At 43.0% G+C, this 20,729-nt stretch overlaps 1 protein-coding gene across 1 annotated transcript in view; it reads left to right on the top strand.

Moving 5' to 3' along the window:
* The window catches only part of arid1b (AT rich interactive domain 1B (SWI1-like)), a 417,017-nt gene extending 401,049 nt beyond the window's left edge, over positions 1–15,968 (top strand). The window contains exons 14-21 of the mRNA XM_034159361.1: positions 1,855–1,996; positions 3,481–3,650; positions 5,754–5,886; positions 7,851–7,970; positions 8,076–8,151; positions 9,581–10,295; positions 11,506–11,636; positions 13,094–15,968. Coding sequence (XP_034015252.1) covers positions 1,855–1,996; positions 3,481–3,650; positions 5,754–5,886; positions 7,851–7,970; positions 8,076–8,151; positions 9,581–10,295; positions 11,506–11,636; positions 13,094–14,869 — 3,263 coding nt within the window. The 3' untranslated portion in view covers positions 14,870–15,968. The remainder of the gene's footprint in view (positions 1–1,854; positions 1,997–3,480; positions 3,651–5,753; positions 5,887–7,850; positions 7,971–8,075; positions 8,152–9,580; positions 10,296–11,505; positions 11,637–13,093) is intronic.
* Positions 15,969–20,729: the final 4,761 nt, after the last annotated feature.

Below are 20,729 nucleotides of genomic sequence, written 5' to 3' on the forward strand. Positions count from 1 at the left end.
CTTGACCTCTGTAGGGTTTTTCTGTCTGAAGCGCTTCACATTCACCCGTTCATGTCAGGGTGCTACAGTGTAAGGTGCCCAGTGGCACAGCCGGGCCAACGTAGGGTGCAAGGACCTGAGTGACAGCACCTTTCTGGTTGAGGGAATGTACCTATGACCCTCCAGTCTTGAGAAGAATCTGTAACCTTTAAGCCACATTTGCCATATCTTCCACTGTTCCATGACTGTTTTGTAAAATGCACAAATACTAGGGGAGCTACGACCACTACCTTTACACCCCCCTCCCCCCCCAGGACTAAACCTTTTAGGTTCCTTAGATGACCCCAAAACACAATCAGGATGTTCCCAAAAATAAAAACTGGCCTCAAGACAGTTATCCAAGATGGCTGCCAAAATAGGGTTTTCACTAACACACATTTAAACAACATATAAACAACTTCAATATCACAGAGATTCAGTGATAAGGGTCTATTTAGTTTAGGCACAAATGAGTTTGCTGTGACCTGCAATGGTCTTCCCATTGAATCCCTTCACACTCCTTCTATTCTTTCTTTCTTTTTGCTGAGGCTCACTTCCCGAGTCAGCAAACTTCAACCTGAGATCCAGATTTAACCCCTGAAGGCCGTTTCTCACTTTCATGGATCTGCATTCTGGAAGGTCACAGTCTGTAACCGTGACCATCCAGCATGTGAAGATCACAGCTGCCTACGGATGTGATCAAGCACACAGTTTGATGTTGTACCAAGTCAGGCTGGTACCATGTGACCATGTAATGCACCTTTCAGTATAGCTTTAACAAAAACCTCCTGTTGGTGTTGGAGGATGTGTCACGGCTGTACTCGAATTTGTCTGTGTTGTGTTTCTGCTGTAACTCCTCCCCTTCTCCCCTTGGGATGCAAACTCACAATCTCCAGGATGGGAGGCGGACACTCTGACTAGTCGGCTAAAAACCCGGACTCTAGTCTGAGTGGTCAGAGTATCCTTTAGCTGTCAACAACGCCACGGCTCTGCAAAAATTCACGGGATGACCCAAAATGTCACGATGGAAATAATGCATTCTTGCTTCCTCTTGTGATAAACAATATGTAGAATCCCCCATTTCCCAAACCACTGATCTTTGTGTGATTTTTCAGTTTTGCAATGAAGTTTAAAATTACCAAAAAAATATTTTATTATTGTATTTAAATTGTTATCAAAACTAATTAAACAGGCTGTGGGTTTTAAATTATGTGTTATTTCTCATTTATCTGACTTAGTTTAACATGATAAATTTTAGATATGGAAATGAGTCATCTTACTGTCCCGTCAATCAAAATTGTGATTAAAGATTTTGGATTTCAAAGTGTGCCCCGGTGTACTTACTGTATGTTTTTGGACTATAACACGCAGGGTTTTTTTTACTAGTGTGGTACGTTGGTATATTCATTATTAATTATAAGGATTGTTTACATTGGACTTTCCCAGGAATCAAAGCACTAAACAGAACAAACTAATAATAAAAGAATAAATGGCAATTAATAAAAATACACTTCAACAATACACAATAAACAGGTAAAGAGCTGATAATACAGAAAAAAGGTGTGATTTATAGATGAGTTTTTCCTCTTCAGGAATCATTTTTTTCAGTCATTATTCATTTTTTTCAGATACGACTTACAATCCAGAAAATACGGTAATGTTGGGAATGGCTAAGGTTTTCCAAAGGAATGAGGAGGTATCAAGCTGGGACTTTTCAGGATGCTCGGCCGTGTAAGCAAGAATTAGGCCGTGATAACCGCGTTAACAGCGCTGAAACCTGCAGAGCAGATTTGCTCGAATTGTTTGAACTCTAATCAGGTTGGTTGTGTCTTCCAGCAAATTCCGGCGGCTCCCTCCAGGGTCCGCAGACACCTCAGTCTTCTGGCAGCAGCTGCACGACCGAGACGGCAGGGGACCTGAAGCCGCCTACGCCCGCCACCACCCCTCTGGGGCAAGTCACCCCGCTGCCCCCAAACAGGTACTACAAACCAGACGGCCGGCGGTGGACAGTTTGACACAAAGCCGCAGCTACTAAAAGATAAAAACCCAGAGAGCAATTAGCAATAATGGACTGGGTGGGACGTCGGGTTACGAGCCGCAGTCAGCGAGTGACACAAACACCCACACAAACAAACATCAACCTTAGACCGAAATATTCACAGCGATTCAGAACAAAGAACTCCTCATATTTAAAAAAGACCGAACCAGAGATAGTTTGAAGGTTTTTACTGAATAAATCATAAATGATTAATGTAGCATTAAGGCTCAAAATGCCCTCTCAGTATGGCAGAAAATAAACTAAGTCCAGGATATTGTAGATCCAGATCTAGTCCAAAAACCCCTGAGGGGGGGAAAAAAAAAACGTAACAATCCATCAACAACTTTGACTTTTGTCCACACACAGAGGCTGTGTCCTTTATGACACTTGAAAGCCTGTTTCCATGGCAACAACTCAAAGGCAGGCTGTGGTCTGTATGCTGAAGCCTTGATTCCGATCCAGGCATCAGCGTTTGGGCCTGATGTGGGTCCGCTTGTACGGATCAGTACCAGCTTCCTGTTTGTGTTGTACATTCCAGCTGTCAATCACAGCTCATCCCAGCAGCAAGACGGTGCGAGCAGAGTCCCAGACGCTGCGTCAGCATCACGCCAGCAGAGCGCAGACACTTACATAGTGAGTTTTAGTGCCTGTTGTCAACACGGAGCGAAGGAAAACATGTCTGCTTCAGCTACGTTCAACTCCTTTCTGGAAAGTTGTTGGATTTTGTGGATTTCTGTGTGTCTCCTCATCCAGCATCAGTCCTGCATCCACTAACCATCCACCAGGTGGCAGGCATGTCCACACGACATTGAATAGGAAAAGCAATGTTGCTTTTTGAATTGATGTGGTGCATCAGAGTTCATCAGTTTGTAACAGATTTGTCCTCATTATATGTCCTTTTAATTTGGTGAGATACAAGATGGTGGTGATGGTTGTTTTTGAGTTTTGGTGCTAACAGTCCAAACAGGATGCACTCATTCATTCGCTCACTGCATTTTATGGGGGTCCCTGCCTCGGCTTTTCCAAAGCCTTGGAATATGCAGCTGTTGACTCGTAATCAAAGGTTCTGGATCATATCACAGGTGTTGATTACCTCCCAGAACTGAGAGGAGGTCAGGTGATCATCCTTTGAATTTTTTTGGAGAGATGGTTAGAAAAGAGTTGATTAAATTTAGGTAGTGATCTATCCAGCTCAAAATCTTTGCTTTTTTTTTGCATTTATGATGTCGCATAGATCTTGGATCTTTGCAGTCTCACAAAGGTGAGCGGAGAAAAGGGAATTCTGTCTCTCTATCTCTGTCCGTGGTGGAGATAATGATCATGATTTGTTCTTACTGGTGTCTGTTAGTGCCGTTCTAGTTTCTCATGTGCTGCCGCCATCCTTTCTCCACCCTCCCCCCCACCCCGCCCCTCGTCTCATCTAGGAACAGTGTGAGTGTGCAGGACCCCTTCTCTGAGGTGAACGACCCGGCGTTCCAGAAGCGAGGGGCTTCACTGCCCCCCTCGGCTTCTTACCAGCAGGGCCTCAGTATGTCCGACATGATGATGAGGATGCAGTACGATGCCAAGGACCCCTTTGCTGGCATGAGAAAAAGTGAGTGGATGCAGACTGGAAGAACTCCTTTGACCAAAACTCAGAACCCTGAACCTGTTTCCCCAAAACCCCTTCTGTCGCAGAGAAATGAGTTTAAATATTGTTCAGTTTAAGTTATTCACGTTAGAGGTTTAATGGGTAAACCAACAAAGAATAAACCCAGACATTAATCAGATTTTCTCCAAATTTCATTCAGCCTAGTTCAGTGTTTCCCAATCCTGGTCCTCGGGACCCAACGTACGACACATTTTGCATGTGTCCCTCATCTACTCAGAGCAGATCAGCTCAGTCAGGTAGGTTCAGCCAATCAATAGTTGCTTAAACAAAGGAACACCCACAGGGCAAGAAGAAATGGACAATGTGCAGTACCAGGATTGGGAATCATTGGCCTAGTTCGAACCATGCCAGATCCAGTGGCAGTTCCAGAGCTTTATGGATGGGGTGGTCATGGAAAGTCCAGGTGCTGTACAGGAAGATAATCTTATCTATGTTGGTGAGTAATTGAATTGATGTGGTGCATCAGAGTTCATGGATTTTTTAAAAGAGTCTTTTGACTTCTGTTTTTACTTCGGGTCACCACAGCGAATCCAGTGTGAAGCCACATGATGACTTGGCACAACTCTTCTGATGGATGTACCTTTGGATTTAGGGCAGGGGTGGCTTCAAGAGCAAGAGTGTCGTGCCACCATGTTGGATTTCTAGAAGGATCATAGAAAAACTGATGAACCACTTTGCCCCTCTTCTTCTTTCTTTTTCTTCTCCTGCTTTTAGTTGTTGTCTTACGTTGATTATGCCAGATGCCCTTCCTGATACAGCTACAGATATACGAGGGCACTGATGACTTCGAGACCACGACCTTCTTGCTACTGAATGCTACTGATATATCTACCACATCCCTGATTATTGAAAAACTGATTAACCAATTTCTACATCTTATTTCTTCTGGCTTCTTCAGCTTTTACTCACAGTCACCACAGAGGATCCGGAATGGATCCACATGGTGGTTCAGCACACGTTTTACATCAGATGCCCCTCCTGACACAACTCCAGATAGACAAGGAATTGATTGGACACAAGTGGCCTTGAACCAGGGACCTTCTTTTTTGGAGTCATACTAGCCATTTGTGTCACCAACCTCCCTGTGAACTGATTTTCATATAACCTGGCAAATAAGTTGTCCTTTGGAATATAATTTTCAAAAATGATGACATTTGCCAACCAGTTGTAAAATAATGGCACCGACACTCAGACATGGACATGCAAATCTGCAAATGTAGCATCGCGCTATCATCTGGTGCATCCATGCTAATTTGTTGGAGCTAACAATTAGCAATCACACTTATGTAAATATCAGTCAGGTCTGAATTTCTCCACAAAAAACAAGCAGTGCTGCTGTTCCAGCTCGTGCTAATCTGATGCAGAATACTGTATGAAGAGCAACATGCAAAGTATTTTCAGGTGATAATATTTTTTAAAAGTGCTCACGGTTTAGGTGTTAGCATGTTGTTGTGGCACTTTTGCTTCCATAGGTCTTAATGTATCATAGTATACAGATGTCATAAAGCTATGCTGATGTCATGAAGCGGGTTCCTGAAATACTACAGATGTGGATCTGTCTCGAGATGTTTTAGTACTTTAACCATGAAACACCAGGACTGGTTATCCCTCCCTTTCTTGGACAAACTATCTTCTCTGACAGCTTCACCTTTTTCCTCACCCAAATTTCCTTCATCGCTCTTCATCCTTCTCACTGCTTCCTTTCATCCCGTCCATCCTGCTGAGCAGCATCTGTCTGGACCGACTCACGTTGTTTGCTTTGAGGAATAAACAGTAGTTTTAGAAATGCTGATGGCCGCGGAGGATGGAGCATGAATGAATGTGTGTGCTGCAGAACGACAATGGCTTCCACCGTGGGAAGTGGTGGACATTCATGGAGGAATGCTGCCACCTGGTGGCTAACAGAAGGTTTAACTCTTCATGTACTGTGGCTCCTTTGAATTTTTCCAGAATGATCATTGAACCATGTTTTTCCTGTTAAAATGACCCATATTCTTTATTGAAACAGAACAATCTGAGATGTATTTGTCTCCTGTTCCTTGACAGTGGCGGGAGCTGATCCCTACATACCAGGACAGATGTCCAGCGGGACCATGCAGGACATGTACTGTCGACCCCCTGCAGCTTTGAACATGAACCAGCGGTCCCAGTACCCGTACGGGCCGGCTTATGACAGAAGGTGGGCACAAGATACACGAATTATACTTAAAATATTGGAGTATTGTGTTCTTATTGTATCTGTGTATTCTAAACAAGAGCTGTGAGTCCTGCTCCTTAAGTATTTGCATTTGGAGGGAATATCAGCTGCAATATTTTGTCTGCCCATGATCCGGCACGTAGGTCCCTCAGTGTTGAGGAACACCTATAGTGCTATACTCACTTGTTGCTATGCTCAGTCACATTGTTGCTATGCTCAGTCACATTGTTGCTATACTCAGATTGTTGCTATGGTCAGTCACATTGTTGCTATGCTCAGTCACATTGTTGCTATGCTCACATTGTTGCTATGGTCAGTCACATTGTTGCTATACACACTTTGTTGCTATGGTCAGTCACATTGTTACTATACACACTTTGTTGCTATGGTCAGTCACATTGTTACTATACTCACATTGTTGCTATGTTCAGTCACATTGTTACTATACTCACTTTGTTGCTATGGTCAGCCACATTGTTGCTATACACACTTTGTTGCTATGGTCAGTCGCATTGTTACTATACTCACTTTGTTGCTATGGTCAGTCACATTGTTGCTATACTCACTTTGTTGCTATAATCTGCAGGTCATAGAGCTTTCTGTTATTGTGCTCCTGTTCTGTGGAATGATCACCCTGCATCAAGTCTTTCAAGTCCAGACTTATGACGCACTTATTTTCCCTTTCGTATGGCTAGCATACTGGCATAGTATAGTTCTACACTTTTTACTCTTTTAATTCATTTTATTAGGAAGCGGAGCGGGCCGCAGCCTCAACTTTACCTAAATTCTGGGTCTTTTAGTGAAGCTTAGGGCTAGTGGCGGCGATCACCTTAGTATTTCCTGTTTTTCTTGTTTAATGCTAGCAAATTATACAGTATTTCTTGTCTTTCTGGTGCCTGATTCTGTTTTGTTCTCTCTGTTTAAGGTGCAGCTCCATCCAGAGATGGCAGTTGTATTTGTGCTAGAGACCCTCCTGTCCTGTGCACCAACAGCATAACCTGTATATTCGTTTTGTGAATTGTTCTGTAATTTGTGTCTGTAGCATGGCCCAAGCAGAGGGTCACCCCTTTGAGTCTGGTCTGCTTGAGGTTTCTTCCTCAGAGGCAGTTTTTTCTTACCACTGCTGCTCTGGGGGTTAGTAAAGTTAGACCTTACTTGTGTGAAGTGCCTTGAGGCAACTCTGTTGTGATTTGGTGCTATATAAATGACAATAAATTGAAATTGAATTGATTGTTGCTATGGGCAGTCACATTGTTACTGTACTCACATTGTTGTTATACTCACATTGTTGCTATGCTCAGTCACATTGTTGCTAATCTCAGTGTTGCTAATCTCAGTCATATTGTTGGTATGCTCAGTCACGTTGCTATGCTCAGTCACATTGTTTCTCCGCTCAGTCACATCCTTGTTGCGCTCAGTCATTGTTGCTGTGCATAGTCACATTTTTACTATACTCACGTTGCTGCACTCAGTCAAATTGTTGCTCTGCTCAGTCAAATCCTTGTTGCTCTTAGTCATTGTTGCTGTGCACTATCACCTTGTTGCTTACTATACGCACCTACGTCATCTGTACTGTATTCAGCCACATTGTTGCTACACTCACGTTGTTATGCTCAGTCCCATTCTTGCTGCGCTCGGTCACAGGACTGAGACTTTACCTGAGGCTTCATACGATGGGCAGCAGGCACAGGGGTTGCACAACTCAGTAATGATTGGATTAGAATGTAGTTGTTGTCTACAAGAATCAGACATATTGAAGTTGCTATATGATAATACTGTCATTCAGTGACAGTGAATCTGAAATATTCAGGAATTTATCTTTTGACTGTAATAGAAGGTTTATCGTTACGCTTCTTGTCAGATATTTGAGGCTCTTTACTTAAAAGGTCTGCTACTATATGCAAGACATATGTCCAAGAAATCATACCTGTTGTTTGATCCCTTAGACCAGACCACGTGATGGGGATGGAGGGGAGCATGGGTCCCCCAGGGAGCCAGAACAACCTGGGACCTTCCAACAGTGAGGGCAGCATGTACTCTCCCAGCAGATACCCGTCACAGCAGAGGTCAGCGCCCCATGCACCGTCTTTATGTAGCTTTACGCTTCATTCTTCAAAAGCTGCTTTTGTTTCTGATCCGCTTGTTTTTCCAACGTCTTTCCTGTGTTCCAGACATGACGGTTACAGTCAGCAGTATCCCAGCATGCCTTATGGGATGCATCCATTAGGGATGTACCCACAGCAACAGGTGAGACCCGCTCATCTAAATCAGCGTTTATCCACCATTTACACATCTGGAAGGTACGAGGTTTAACTCGGAGTCTAAAACGTCACTTTAAATTTTAAGCGGCAAATATCTCAAATTCTATCGGAATATGAAACATTCATGGTTCAGTTAATTTGTGAAATGCTGAGAATTATTTAAACAATATGAACCAAAGGAACAAATTCTGTGTTTTCATTTAGTTATTTAATGGTTGGATATTTATTGGCCCAATCAAAGAGGTTGCAGTTGTACTAAATTAACAGATATTGACAAAATTTGGTGAAAGGATTTATGGCTCTCATGTGGAAGACAAACCCTTATTTTGAGGGATTGATCAAGATTACAGGGTGGAGCAAAGGCATTTTAAAAGATATTATTATTATTATTATTATTATTATTATTATTATAATCATTGGGTGGCATGATAAGATCACCTGTGCCCATGTGGAGTTGCGCCAGGAAGGGCATCTGGTGTAAAGTTTGTGCCAAATCAACATGCAGTTCCATATCAAATCTGCTGTGGTGACCCAGAGTGAAATGGGACGACGAAAGAACTCAGACAGGATATTTTGGGCTTTGGTAGAAATATGCACTCTATGAAGTGCTACTTTTACTGTATTTATTATATACCATATTTTCTGGAGTGTAAATCGCACCTTTTTTTGTTTTATCAGCTCTTTAATTTGAATTTTTTTGTGCATTGCTCTAGTGTACTTTCCTAAATGCCATCTATTCTTTTATTAATGGAATTTATTTTGTTTAGTGCTTTGATACATGAGAAAGTCTGATATAAAAAGCTATTATAAGTACTATTATAAATAACAATTTGTGATTTTTCAGTATTTAAGTCGCATTTCAGTCATCGGACCTCACAAACAATTTTAAAAAAAAGAAAAAGAAATTGACTTATACTCACAATCACATTTCACCACAATTATGACAAAATAGACCAACAGGCTGAACAAGCAAGGAAGCCAATGAAAAGGTTGAGTTATTCTTAATTTGTCGTCTTCTTCTTCTTCTTCTTATTATTATTATTATTATTATTATTATTATTATTATGCCCCATTTGCCCGTTGGAAGGCCCAGGGCCAAACATCAGTCCACCTCCTTTTTTGAAGAAAGTTGGTGAAACGCCCACCTGATATTAAATTAAATTACATGGAATACATTTAATGAATGAGAAAAGGACAAAAAAATGGACACAGTCAGGTGAGTTATTTATGATATTTTTTTTATTTGTGATGAAATTAGATATTTTATTGAAATTGGTAGTATTAATGTTTTTTGAATCCTTGGTTGCAGTTGGAATTTTTAGAAACATGCACACACGTGGACCTCTTTATGAAGTGAGTACAGCTCGTACGTCTCTCCTGATCACCGTTAACCATCTGCACCTTTGCCCCAGCAGGCGTACAAGCGACCCATGGACGGTATGTACGGCCCCCCTCCAAAGAGGCACGAGAGTGACATGTACGCCATGCAGTACACCACCCAGCAGCCAGACGTGTACAACCACTACGGTGGAGGGTACTCAGGCCCTGAGCGCAGACCTATCCAGGGACAGTTCCCCTACTCTTACCCTCGTGACCGCATGGGCCCTGCAGGGCAGAACCACCACAGCATGATGGGAGGTGCCCCCACGCATAACAACGCTGCTGACAGCCCAAACATGTGGCCATCTAGGACAGAACTTGGTTATCCTTACCCCAACCGACAGGGACCGACTTCACAGATGCCACCGTACGACATGGATGGCAGGCCCGGGCAGGACCAGTGGCATCGGCAGTCACCCTACATGTCATCCTCCGGCGCCCTCCCTCCCCTCTCTTCACGCCAACCCCCTTCATCCTATTCCAACTCCATGGCAAACCACCTGCCCAGAGCACCCAGCCCAGGAGCCTTCCAGCGCTCCATGGAGTCCCGAATGTCACCAAGCAAAGCACCCTTCATATCAGCCATGAAGATGCCTAAACCTGGGATGCCCATGTTGGGCTCACAGGGCACGGGGCCGCTGGGTCACTTTCCGCTCAACCTGAGGAGGGACCTCAACTACCCTCCAGGATCAGTGGAGGCCACCATTCCCATCCTGAAGCCTCGACGCAAGCTGAACTCCAAAGACACGGGTGAGACGCAGGAGACAGTCTTTTTGTCAACAGCATGTTTGGCTTTCACCGTGTGCAAGTTTAAAATAACTAAATAAATAAACAGATTATTTTGTAAAAACCTTGTAATTGTTATGATGGCCCTAAGCAGTGGGTCACCCCTCTGAGTCTGGTCTGCTTGAGGTTTCTTCCTCATTATCACCAGAGGGAGGTTTTTTTTCTTACCACTCTTGCCTGTGTGCTTGCGCTAGGGGTTGGTACGGTTAGACCTTACTCGTGTGAAGTGCTCTGAGGCAGCGTTGTGATTTGGCGCTATATAAATGAAATAAATTGAACAAAGTGAATCATCACACAAATTATGGGGAAACTGAATAATGGTTAATTTAAGAAAATGCTTTGTCTTCATAATCACTGTGAATTATTTATCAATTTTGAATTATTCTTATGTAGTAACACCAATATTAATGTGCTCATCATTCATTCCATCAGTCAGATCGCCGTCAGTGGATATTGTTGTGATGTAGTGATACTGTTGTTCTGCTATTGTTATATTGGTGCGATGTTGTTTTTATGGCAGGAATGCTGGACGTGTGGCGTTTAATGATGTTTTGATGGTGTGATATTTTGATGTTGTTATGATGTTTTGACTCCAGCAATGCTGGAGACGTGGTGTGTGATGATGTGATGTTTAGATATTGTTGTTCTGTTGTTGTCATGTTCTTACTAATGTTTTCATGATGTTTTGATCTTCTTTTGACTTCAGGAACACCATGTGGTGTGTCATGATGTTTTGATGTTGTTTTAACGTTGTTGTTCTGTTGTCATGTTGTTATAATATTGTTTTGATGTTTTGATTTCAGGAACACTGGAGGCGTGTCGTGTGATGATGTGATGTTGTTTTAACATTGTTATTCCACTATCATGTTGTTATAATATTGTTTTGATTTCAGGAACACTGGAGATGTGATGTTGTTGCGATGTTCTTTTGATGATGTGTTTTTTTTTTTTTTTATGTTTTGACTTCAGGTATGCTGGAAGTGTGGCATGTGATGATGTGATATTGTTTTGATGTTGTTGTTCTGTTGTTGTGATGTTGTTTTGATTATTTTCTTGTGTTGTTCTGACTTCATGAACACCGGGTGTGTGATGATATTGTTTTGATGTTGTTGTTTTGCTGTTTTGATGTTGTTCTGTTGTTTTGTTGTGATGTTTGATGATGTTCTGACTTCAGGAACGCCGGAGGCATGGCGTGTGATGATGTCGTTGAAGTCCGGCCTGCTGGCAGAGAGCACATGGGCTCTGGACACCATCAACATCTTGCTTTATGACGACAGCACTGTAGCTTCCTTTAACCTCTCTCAGGTAAAACTTAAAACATTAAAAGCTGCTAAATATCTAGTATTTATTCATAATCATAATCCCATAAGCAGTAAGTGAGCTTCAGTTCTACAGAACTTTTCAAGCAGATTTCAGTTGATAACAGGAAAACCTTTCAAAATAAATCAACTTCTACAGCAATTAACTTGTACTTAGTCTGGTGTTTAAAAATGTTCTGTAATTGTAATGGGATCAGCAGCAACAGTTTTTCTGTTTTCATGTGCTACAGAGAAATCAACGCTATTTAAATTGGGCTCGTGACTTCATAATTCATTCATTTCTTTAATAGATAGATAGACAGATAAATATTTCATCCCCTTTAAGGGGAAATTCATTTGCCTGAGAGCATTCATACATACACAATTCATCCATTCAATAAAATACCAATAAATAAGTCAAATATAAAAACACATAAGAAGTAAAAATAGATTAACAAGAGGCGCTAAACAGTCTCGTGGCGGCCGGGACAAATGATCTTCTATCCCTCTCAGTCCTGCATCTCATGGAGAGGAGTCTGTCACTGTGGTTGCTTTTCTGAGCACCACAGTGTCGTGTACAGGATGAGATTTGTTGTTAATAATAGAGTTCATAATACACCTCGTCCTGCTCTCCACCAGTTCACCCACAGAAACCGCCTCCCTCCCCATCACTGACACGCACTTCCTGACAAATTTGTCCAGTCTGTTGCTGTCCCTGACAGACATGCATAATGAAATCAAAGCAAAATGCCACATGTAATATTTGAACACTTCACATTTAACAAACAGTAATATTTTTATCAAAACATTATTGCAAATGTTTCGTGCAGTTTCTACAATTATTACAGCAGCTAACAATGTTAATAAATAAATAAATAGTTATTGTAATAAGTAAATAACTGTAATAACTAAATAAATCACTGAAGTAAACAGCTGAATGTTGTAATACATAAATAAGCAGCTGTACATCACAATATGGACTTACAGCCATCAGATTGTCACTTCGATGACTTTCCCAGTCCACCTGTTTACAAATGGGTGGACTTGGACGATGCAGATGAAGTGTCTTTTCAAGGACACAGACACGTTAGCCTGACCGAGAATTGAACCCAGGCCTGCACATTAAAAGCCCAGCCCCTTAACCCACTGAGCTACCTGCCCCACACTTTCCACTCAAAAAACTGATGCATTGGATAAACTCATTTCAATTATGGGCAGGATTTCCATATAATAAATATATGTAGCCCCAACTCAGATAAAGCACATCCATGCAAGATAATTTAATTTAATTTATTTGGGACTACATATATTTATTATATAGAAATCCTGCCCATAATTGAATTGAGTTCATCCAATGAGTCATTTGTTTGTGTGTAAAGAGGATATGTTGTGTTGTCTCCTGTGGGTTTTCTGGCTTGATGAGAAGGTCCAGTCTGGTTTTGACTCTCACGTCTGTCTCACCAGCTGCCTGGCTTCTTGGAGCTGATCGTGGAATACTTCCGCCGCTGTCTGATCGAGATCTTTGGTATTCTGGAAGAGTTTGAGGTGGGAACGGTGGCTCAGAAAAACCTTTTGGAAGCTGTCTCCGGACATGAAGAAGAATCGGCACCCTGTCCGAAAACAGATGGCACAGTTCAGCCAGAAGGTGAGTCGCCGCCAGAGACAGAGCTGCTGGTGGAGCGAGCCGGGGCTGATACGGAGGAAGAACCGACACCGGTGGAGCTGAATGAAGAGACGGTGATAAAAAACGAGGACAAGGGTGAAGGCGGGCAGAAAGAGGAAGAAAGGACGGAGGTTAAGGAGGAGTGTGTTGACCAACCTGTTGCTGAGGTGGAGCCGAGGCCTCAACAAGCCAGCAAATACGACAAAGTCCCCATTAAGTTTGTCCACAAGGACGACCTGATTGAAGACATGATGGAGCGCCTTGGTTATGTCACAGAGTTCGCCAGCGGGCTGCTGCAGTGGCAGGCCGGAGGAGGCGACTGCACTGCTCACATCCAGATGCACTTTGAACCCCGGATCGACCCGCTTTCCAGGACGGAGGACAAAATGATAAAAGACAACCAGCCAGAAGACAAGCAGGATGAGAAGGAAGAGAAACACCCAAGGAAACACCTCACTGCTACTATTGATGATGTTCTGTGTGCCAGGGTCGACGCCCTCTCTTACGCCCACCCTGCACGCTCCTTGCCATCCTATCCCTTCAGGGTCCACCCGGACGGGAAAGAAGACCACATCACCCTGCTGGAGGACGAGCCCCGGTGCCTGGACGAGGCACCGCTCTCCACCATGGCTCCCTGGCAGGATTCCCTAGCCAAGCGGTGCCTCTGCATCTCCAACATTGTCCGCAGCCTGTCCTTTATTCCCGGGAATGACTCAGAAATGTCCCACCACCCTGCTCTGGTTCTTCTCCTGGGCAGACTCCTTCTGCTGCATCACCAGCACCCGGAGAGAAACAGGTCAGCCCCTAATGTCCAGAGGGACAAGCAGCAAGAGCAGGAGCTGTGGTGCATGAAGGAGGAGTGGTGGTGGGAGTGTCTGAGTGTGCTCAGGGAGAACGCCTTCGTCACTCTGGCAAATGTCTCCGGTCAGCTGGACCTCTCCACCTACCCAGACACCATCTGCCTCCCCATCCTGGACGGCCTTCTTCACTGGATGGTTTGCCCATCGGCCGAAGCCCAGGACCCGTTTCCTTTGGCAGCGCCACACTCCCAGCTGACCCCGCAGAGGCTGGTGCTGGAGTGCCTGTGCAAGCTCAGCATCCAGGATGGCAACGTGGACCTCCTGCTGGCTACTCCACCCTTCAGCAGACAGGAGAAACTTTTCGGCATCCTGGTCCGCTATGTGGGCCAGAGGAAGCACCAGGTATACAGGGAGATGGCGGTGGCTGTCCTCGCCCACCTGGCACAAGGAGACCCCACGGCAGCTCGCGCCATCGCCATGCAGAAGGGCAGCGTGGGCAACCTGGTGGGCTTCTTGGAGGACGGCGTCAGCATGGCGCAGTACCAGCAGAACCCTCACAGTTTGCTCCACATGGGGCACCCACCTATGGACCCGCCGAGCGTCAACATGCTGTGCAGAGCGGCCAAAGGCCTGCTGGCTCTGGCCAAAGTGGAGGAGAACAAGACAGAGTTTGTGCTGTACGAAAGCAGATTGTTAGACATTTCCATCTCCTCGGTGCTCAACTATGGAGTGGTTTCCATTATTTGCCAAGTCCTCTTTCACTTAGGGAAGTTATGACAGCAGGACTCACACAGCAGCAACTAAAGTTCTTTGTGTGCTTTTCTATTTTTATTTATGGAAAATGACAGATTTTTTTTTCTCTTTTTTTTTTTAAATATCAACATAAAACAAAATATCTATATATGTTCAACTTTCTGGGCCATATAAAAAAAAATGTGGGTTTTGGGACTTGAAAGCTCGTTTTATTACAAATATTTAATACTGTTTGTGTTGGATCCACGTGTTTTTGTTTACTTTCTCAGCCAAAGCTGCCGCCAGATTTTGGTGCTGATCCGATCACGGGGTGGATGTTTTTGGTTTTTATAACGGCTACATTTTGTCAGTGAAGACTATTTATTTAAACTGTGACACTGTACAGCAGCTTGAGCTTTGTTTGTTTGTTTGTTTGTTTGTTTTGGAAGATGAATTGTGCAATAGGACAAGAGCAGCAGACACCTGCAGTGTACGTTTCAGGCCACCTGGAGGCAGCATTGCACCAGCCAATCAATTCCATGGAATCAATGAATCGATTCTCGTCAGTGACTTTTTTCCTCAGCACTTGTGCTCTGTCTGTCCATCACTGTCCAAACTGACTGTTGGATGTTCAGTCTCACTGAAGCATAGAAACAAAAAGGACTTTGGCTATTAGAACAAACGCTTTTATTGTTGGTAAATTTGTTATTGTTCTGATACATATTTTGTTATTGGGGTTAAATATTTGAACCTGGCAGATGTAACTGATGTTTCAGTGTAAAAAAAAAACAAACAGAAAAAGAACATCCTGTATGCATTGTACTATAGCTGAGAACACAATCGCTTTGGTAATCACACGTGGACGTGCCGGCGAACGAGGTCAGAGGTCACATCACAAACCCAAACACGTTTTTCTGTTTCTCCAAGTGTCCTCTGTTCATTTCAAAGGTCACTTTTCTGACTCCAAAAAAGAAAATGTCCTGAAGGCTGATTGTAAAGTTTTGTTTTGTTTTTATTGAGTAAAAACACATTTATACTCTGTGCTGCACACATCACAAATAAATGTACGATCAACATTGTTAAGCACCGGAAGACGTCACATTATGTCCAGACAATCTTAGGCCAATAAAACAAACGTCAACTGCTGACTGTGGCTGCTTCTTCTATTGACAACAGCTGATTGATTGAAGCACAGAGGAGATGTGATGGAATCACTTTGAGTTCTGATCACAGTGTTTGTTTATGTCAAATATTTCAGTTGAGAAATAGAAATGTGAGTATCTTTGACCCACGGGCTAGGCTTTGTTTTTCCTAGGTTAAAGCCTAGGCAGGGGCACCCTGTGAAATGCAGTGAGACAGACACAGACGCTGTGAGGTGCAGTGTCTGGAGATTTTCTGGAAAACAGTCTCATGAATTTTTTTCTGAAATTTTATACAGACTGTGGTGGACTGAGTGGTAAATTGGACTTTGTGACTGAGACTGTCTGAAAATGGGAACAATCAAGGTGTAACTGTGGTGTCGATTATTAGCATTAATTCAAGGGATTAACGATTTGGGGATTACATCTATTTTCATAAGCAGTCCATTCATTATCAGAGCTCATAAATAATTGGACAAACTAAATACAACTATTATTTTTCAATAAAAATCATCATGTGTACGGACAGTTTTCTTGAGACAAGTCACATGATGAACACATGAACATTTCCAGGTCACTGAAAATGTCTCTGACTTCATTTGTAATCAGCCATTAAGAAACACAACCAGGATGTTGTTCAGATTTTCTTGGTATTTGTTAGAACTCCAGCAGCCTTTTGAACCATCTGAAAACTTTTTGTCCTGACGCATCACCAGAGAATGAAACACTGCAATAATCACTTCTGGATGAAACAAGATAAAGAGTTAATATCGCTCTCCATTAAACAGGGACTTACATTTTTTATTATTATGGAACTTAAAAAAAAAAAAAAGATGTTCTTGGGTAATTGTAAGGACAAGATTTCCAATTTCTTAAATATTCTGTTTAATCATATTTGTTTGTTTTGGCCAAGAAATAGTCAAATGCGAAGAAGTTAATTTGTCAAAATTTTACAGGTCATAAAAATCAGTTATGAAGCATGTTTCATTATCACCCTGAGCGTGAAGCCTTGAACCCGCCTGCTGCTGTTCACTGTAATTTAATGTCAAACAAACAAACTTGATGAAACATCTCTTTTTGTTCCTTTGCCAAGTTAAAGCCTGGACCAAACCTCAAATCCTATTTGAAGCTTCTCTTAATAAAAGCATTGCTGAGGCTTGTTACATGTTTCAGAGATTGTTAGGCTGCAAAGAGTCATCACTCCTGCAGATAAAAGATTAGATTAGATTAGAACTTGATTAATTCGTTGGGAAGACTCCCTGAGGGAAACTGAGGTTCCAGCAGCATTCTGTAGCAGCACGCAGGGTAAGAAGCACACAGAGCATCAAAAGAAAAAATACAAGTCACAGCTTTAATTCAGTCTGACTCCAGGCAGAAACACATCATTTTTATATTTTACTATACATCATCTGCTGTCCTCCTCGGTTTGGATATCCAGCGGGCCTCTGGTCTTTGTTGGTGATGGAGGATGCGTTTCACGTAGGAGAAACCTCCCACGCTCCTGAGCCTCTGAGGAGCTGACTCATGGAGCTCTGACAGGATGCGTGTGGCGGCTGAAACCAAGCCGAGGCTGTCGTCAGCTGCAGGACCTGGATCTGCCTCTCCAACATCAGTGTCCTCGTGTTTTGATCATTCCAGTGATACAATCCAAAAGATGATGGATTTTTACCTGTCAAAACAACAAAATGAAAATCACATGCATTGAGGTCCATGCTGTGCCTCTGCTGATGCCCAAAACACCGCCTTTAAAATGTGTGGCTGATCTGGTCTGGATGCACCTCAATAATAATGAAAATGACCTCTGCCCTACTTCATTGGCAGAGGTCATTTTTATTATTATGAATAACAAATGTGTAATTTTTTGGTGTATAAATCACACAGGAGTGTAAGTCACAGGACCTCCCAAACCTGTAAAAAAAAAAAAAAAAAAAACCTGCAATTTATACTCCAGAAAATACTACCTGTAGCGCCCAGCTTATTTGAGTCACTGTCGATAGAAGATTTCCAGTGTTTTAAATAAACATTTTGCATTAGAAACAATGAATAGAGAATCAGTACTTCGTTTCCCAGATTGCAGGTAAAGGGCTATTGACTATTAAAATTTCTTTAAAAAGTGCATGCCCCTGACCCTGTAGTAAGGGTGAACCTTTGGAAGCTAGATCCGGCCCTGGCAGGTCATTTCACAGCCAGATTTTATACGTTCATCATGATTCATGTTAAAGAACCAAATGACAGAAAATAAAACAACAAAATGATCTCTGTAACAAGACAATCTGAAAAAACGTCTCTGTAATACGACTCATGCACAGCGTTACATACCTACAATAGCTTCTTTTTTTATGTAGCCAATTCATCAATTTTACAGTAGGATCTTTCAATTTTCTTGCAAAGCTGCAACAGATTTTCTTCTGAGCTTTATTTCCTTCAATCTTCCAGCTGTGCTGCAAAATGCAAAAGGTGCAGTAAGTATGTCCCTTTTGGGCTACTGTACAAACATGGCAGTGCACCATGGCGGCCTCTGTGAGGGGGCCCGCTCCCGTGTCGATATGAAGGTCTCATTCATAAAGACACATTGATTCATTGTTGCAGGTATTTTATACACAAATGAACAGACATTATACTTCTGATGATTAACGCCCCTAAAATCCTCCACACTGCAGCTTTATACGACATCCCCCCCCATGAAGGAACAATCTGACCACGCCCCTGAGGTAACTTCAGCTTGACACGCCTCCTTTATTATCTGTCAATCTTATTTCCTTTGAAAGTCAATAAACTTCTTCTCCCGTGCTTCCACTAAGCGTGACGGCTGTGTGTATCGTGCTGCAGCTTTGATCTCGATGTGTGCTTTCTTTTGCCTGGATGAAGCTCCGGTGGGACGCAACTCAGACTTGTGTTGTTCCAGGACTTTTAAGTTATTTTAGTTAATTTTTTATTTAAGTTACTGTGTTTGTGAAACGTGTGTTGCCCAAAAAAGTGAAACACTCAGTGTGAGTCTGAGCAAAACACAGAGGAAAGAGTGGACTTCTAGAATCTTCTTTCAGAGACTGTTTGTCCGTGTGGCCGGGGACGGAGCTGTGACTCGCCCGGTGTGGGGGGAGCGCTGAGCCCCTCACACCGGGCAGAGAGACACAGCAGCCATCACTCCTCACGTGGCGCAGAGAGCAGCCAGCAGACCAAACCGTGTGTTTTTTAGAAACAAACACATTGCTTTTTTAAAAAATACGCATTTCAGATTTTACTCTGTGTGTCACGTGGGAAAGCAGTAGCTTTTGGTGCTACATTAATTAGCTCTTACACGGCTTATTATGCACATGCTCTTGTCGTCTGTATTTTTTTCTGGGGACGTTACAGCGCCACATACAGGCCTGGCATATGTACTACAACATTAAACTTTGCTTGGAGGCAGAATTTGCCTCAAACATTTTTTGTAATCGAATTATTCCTTACTCAACTAATAGTTTCAGCCCTAGTGTATAGACACGCCCCTTTATGTTAATTTATCCTTTTGAACTGTGTGGTATAGACACGCCCCTTTATATTAATTGATCCTTTTGAGCTGCGCATATAGACATGCGCCTTTGTTAATTGATCCTTTTGAGCTGTGTGTGTATAGACATGCCCCTTTATATTAATTGATCCTTTCAGCTGTGCGTATAGACATGCCCCTTTATGTTAATTGATCCCTTTGATCTGTGTGCATATAGACACACCCCTTTATATTAATTGATCCTTATCAGCTGTGCGTATAGACATGCCCCTTTATGTTAATTGATACCTTTGATCTGTGTGCATATAGACACGCCCCTTTATGTTAATTGATCCTTTTGAGCTGCACATATAGACATGCGCCTTTGTTAATTGATCCTTTTGAGCTGTGTGCATATAGACACGCCCCTTTATGTTGATCCTTTTGAGCTGTGCGTATAGACATGCCCCTTTATGTTAATTGATCCTTTTGAACTGTGTGGTATAGACACGCCCCTTTATATTGATCCTTTTGAGCTGTGCGTATAGACATGCCCCTTTATGTTAATCGATCCCTTTGATCTGTTTGCGTATAGACACGCCCCTTTATATTAATTGATCCTTTTGAGCTGTGCGTATAGACATGCCCCTTTATGTTAATTGATCCTTGTGAACTGTGCGTATAGACACGCCCCTTTATGTTAATTAACCCTTTTGAGCTGTGCACATTGACATGCCTGTTTATGGTAATTGCTTCTGTTGTGCTGTGTGCATATAGACACACCTCTTTATGTTAATTGGCCCTGGTTATTGTCAGCATATAGGCACGCCCCTTTCTGTTAATAGGCGTGAGCTATCAACATAGACACGCTCCTTTATGTTAATTGATCTCATTCCTCCTGCAAAATCGCAGTCTGCAGCGTGCACCCTGGCGTGAGAACTCCCCCCCATGCCCTCTTGCACCCCCACAGCCTTGGGAGAAGGGGGAGGAGCACGCGGAGTAGCAGGGAGGCTTTCCTCCTCCTCCGCTCTTGATGTTTGTTTGCAGGGCGGTAGCTCTGTGCCGATCGGAACACTGAACACTCGGCCTGTGCGTCCGCTTCTTAAGGAATACCGCAACTCCCCCCCCCCCCCCCTCTCTGATGTTGGTGAAGATTTGTGATCATTTTTCGGGCTTTGTTCTCCTCCTCGGATGTGGGAGCTCGTCGCCTCCTGTGAGCACACGTTAGGAGGATGCTGGTCTGAGCGCCCCGCCGTGCCTTCGGATTCAGTATTTCCCCCCCTTAAAAAAAAAAAAC

This window comes from Thalassophryne amazonica, chromosome 19 (assembly GCF_902500255.1).
Source record: "Thalassophryne amazonica chromosome 19, fThaAma1.1, whole genome shotgun sequence".
Classification (NCBI taxonomy): domain Eukaryota; kingdom Metazoa; phylum Chordata; class Actinopteri; order Batrachoidiformes; family Batrachoididae; genus Thalassophryne; species Thalassophryne amazonica.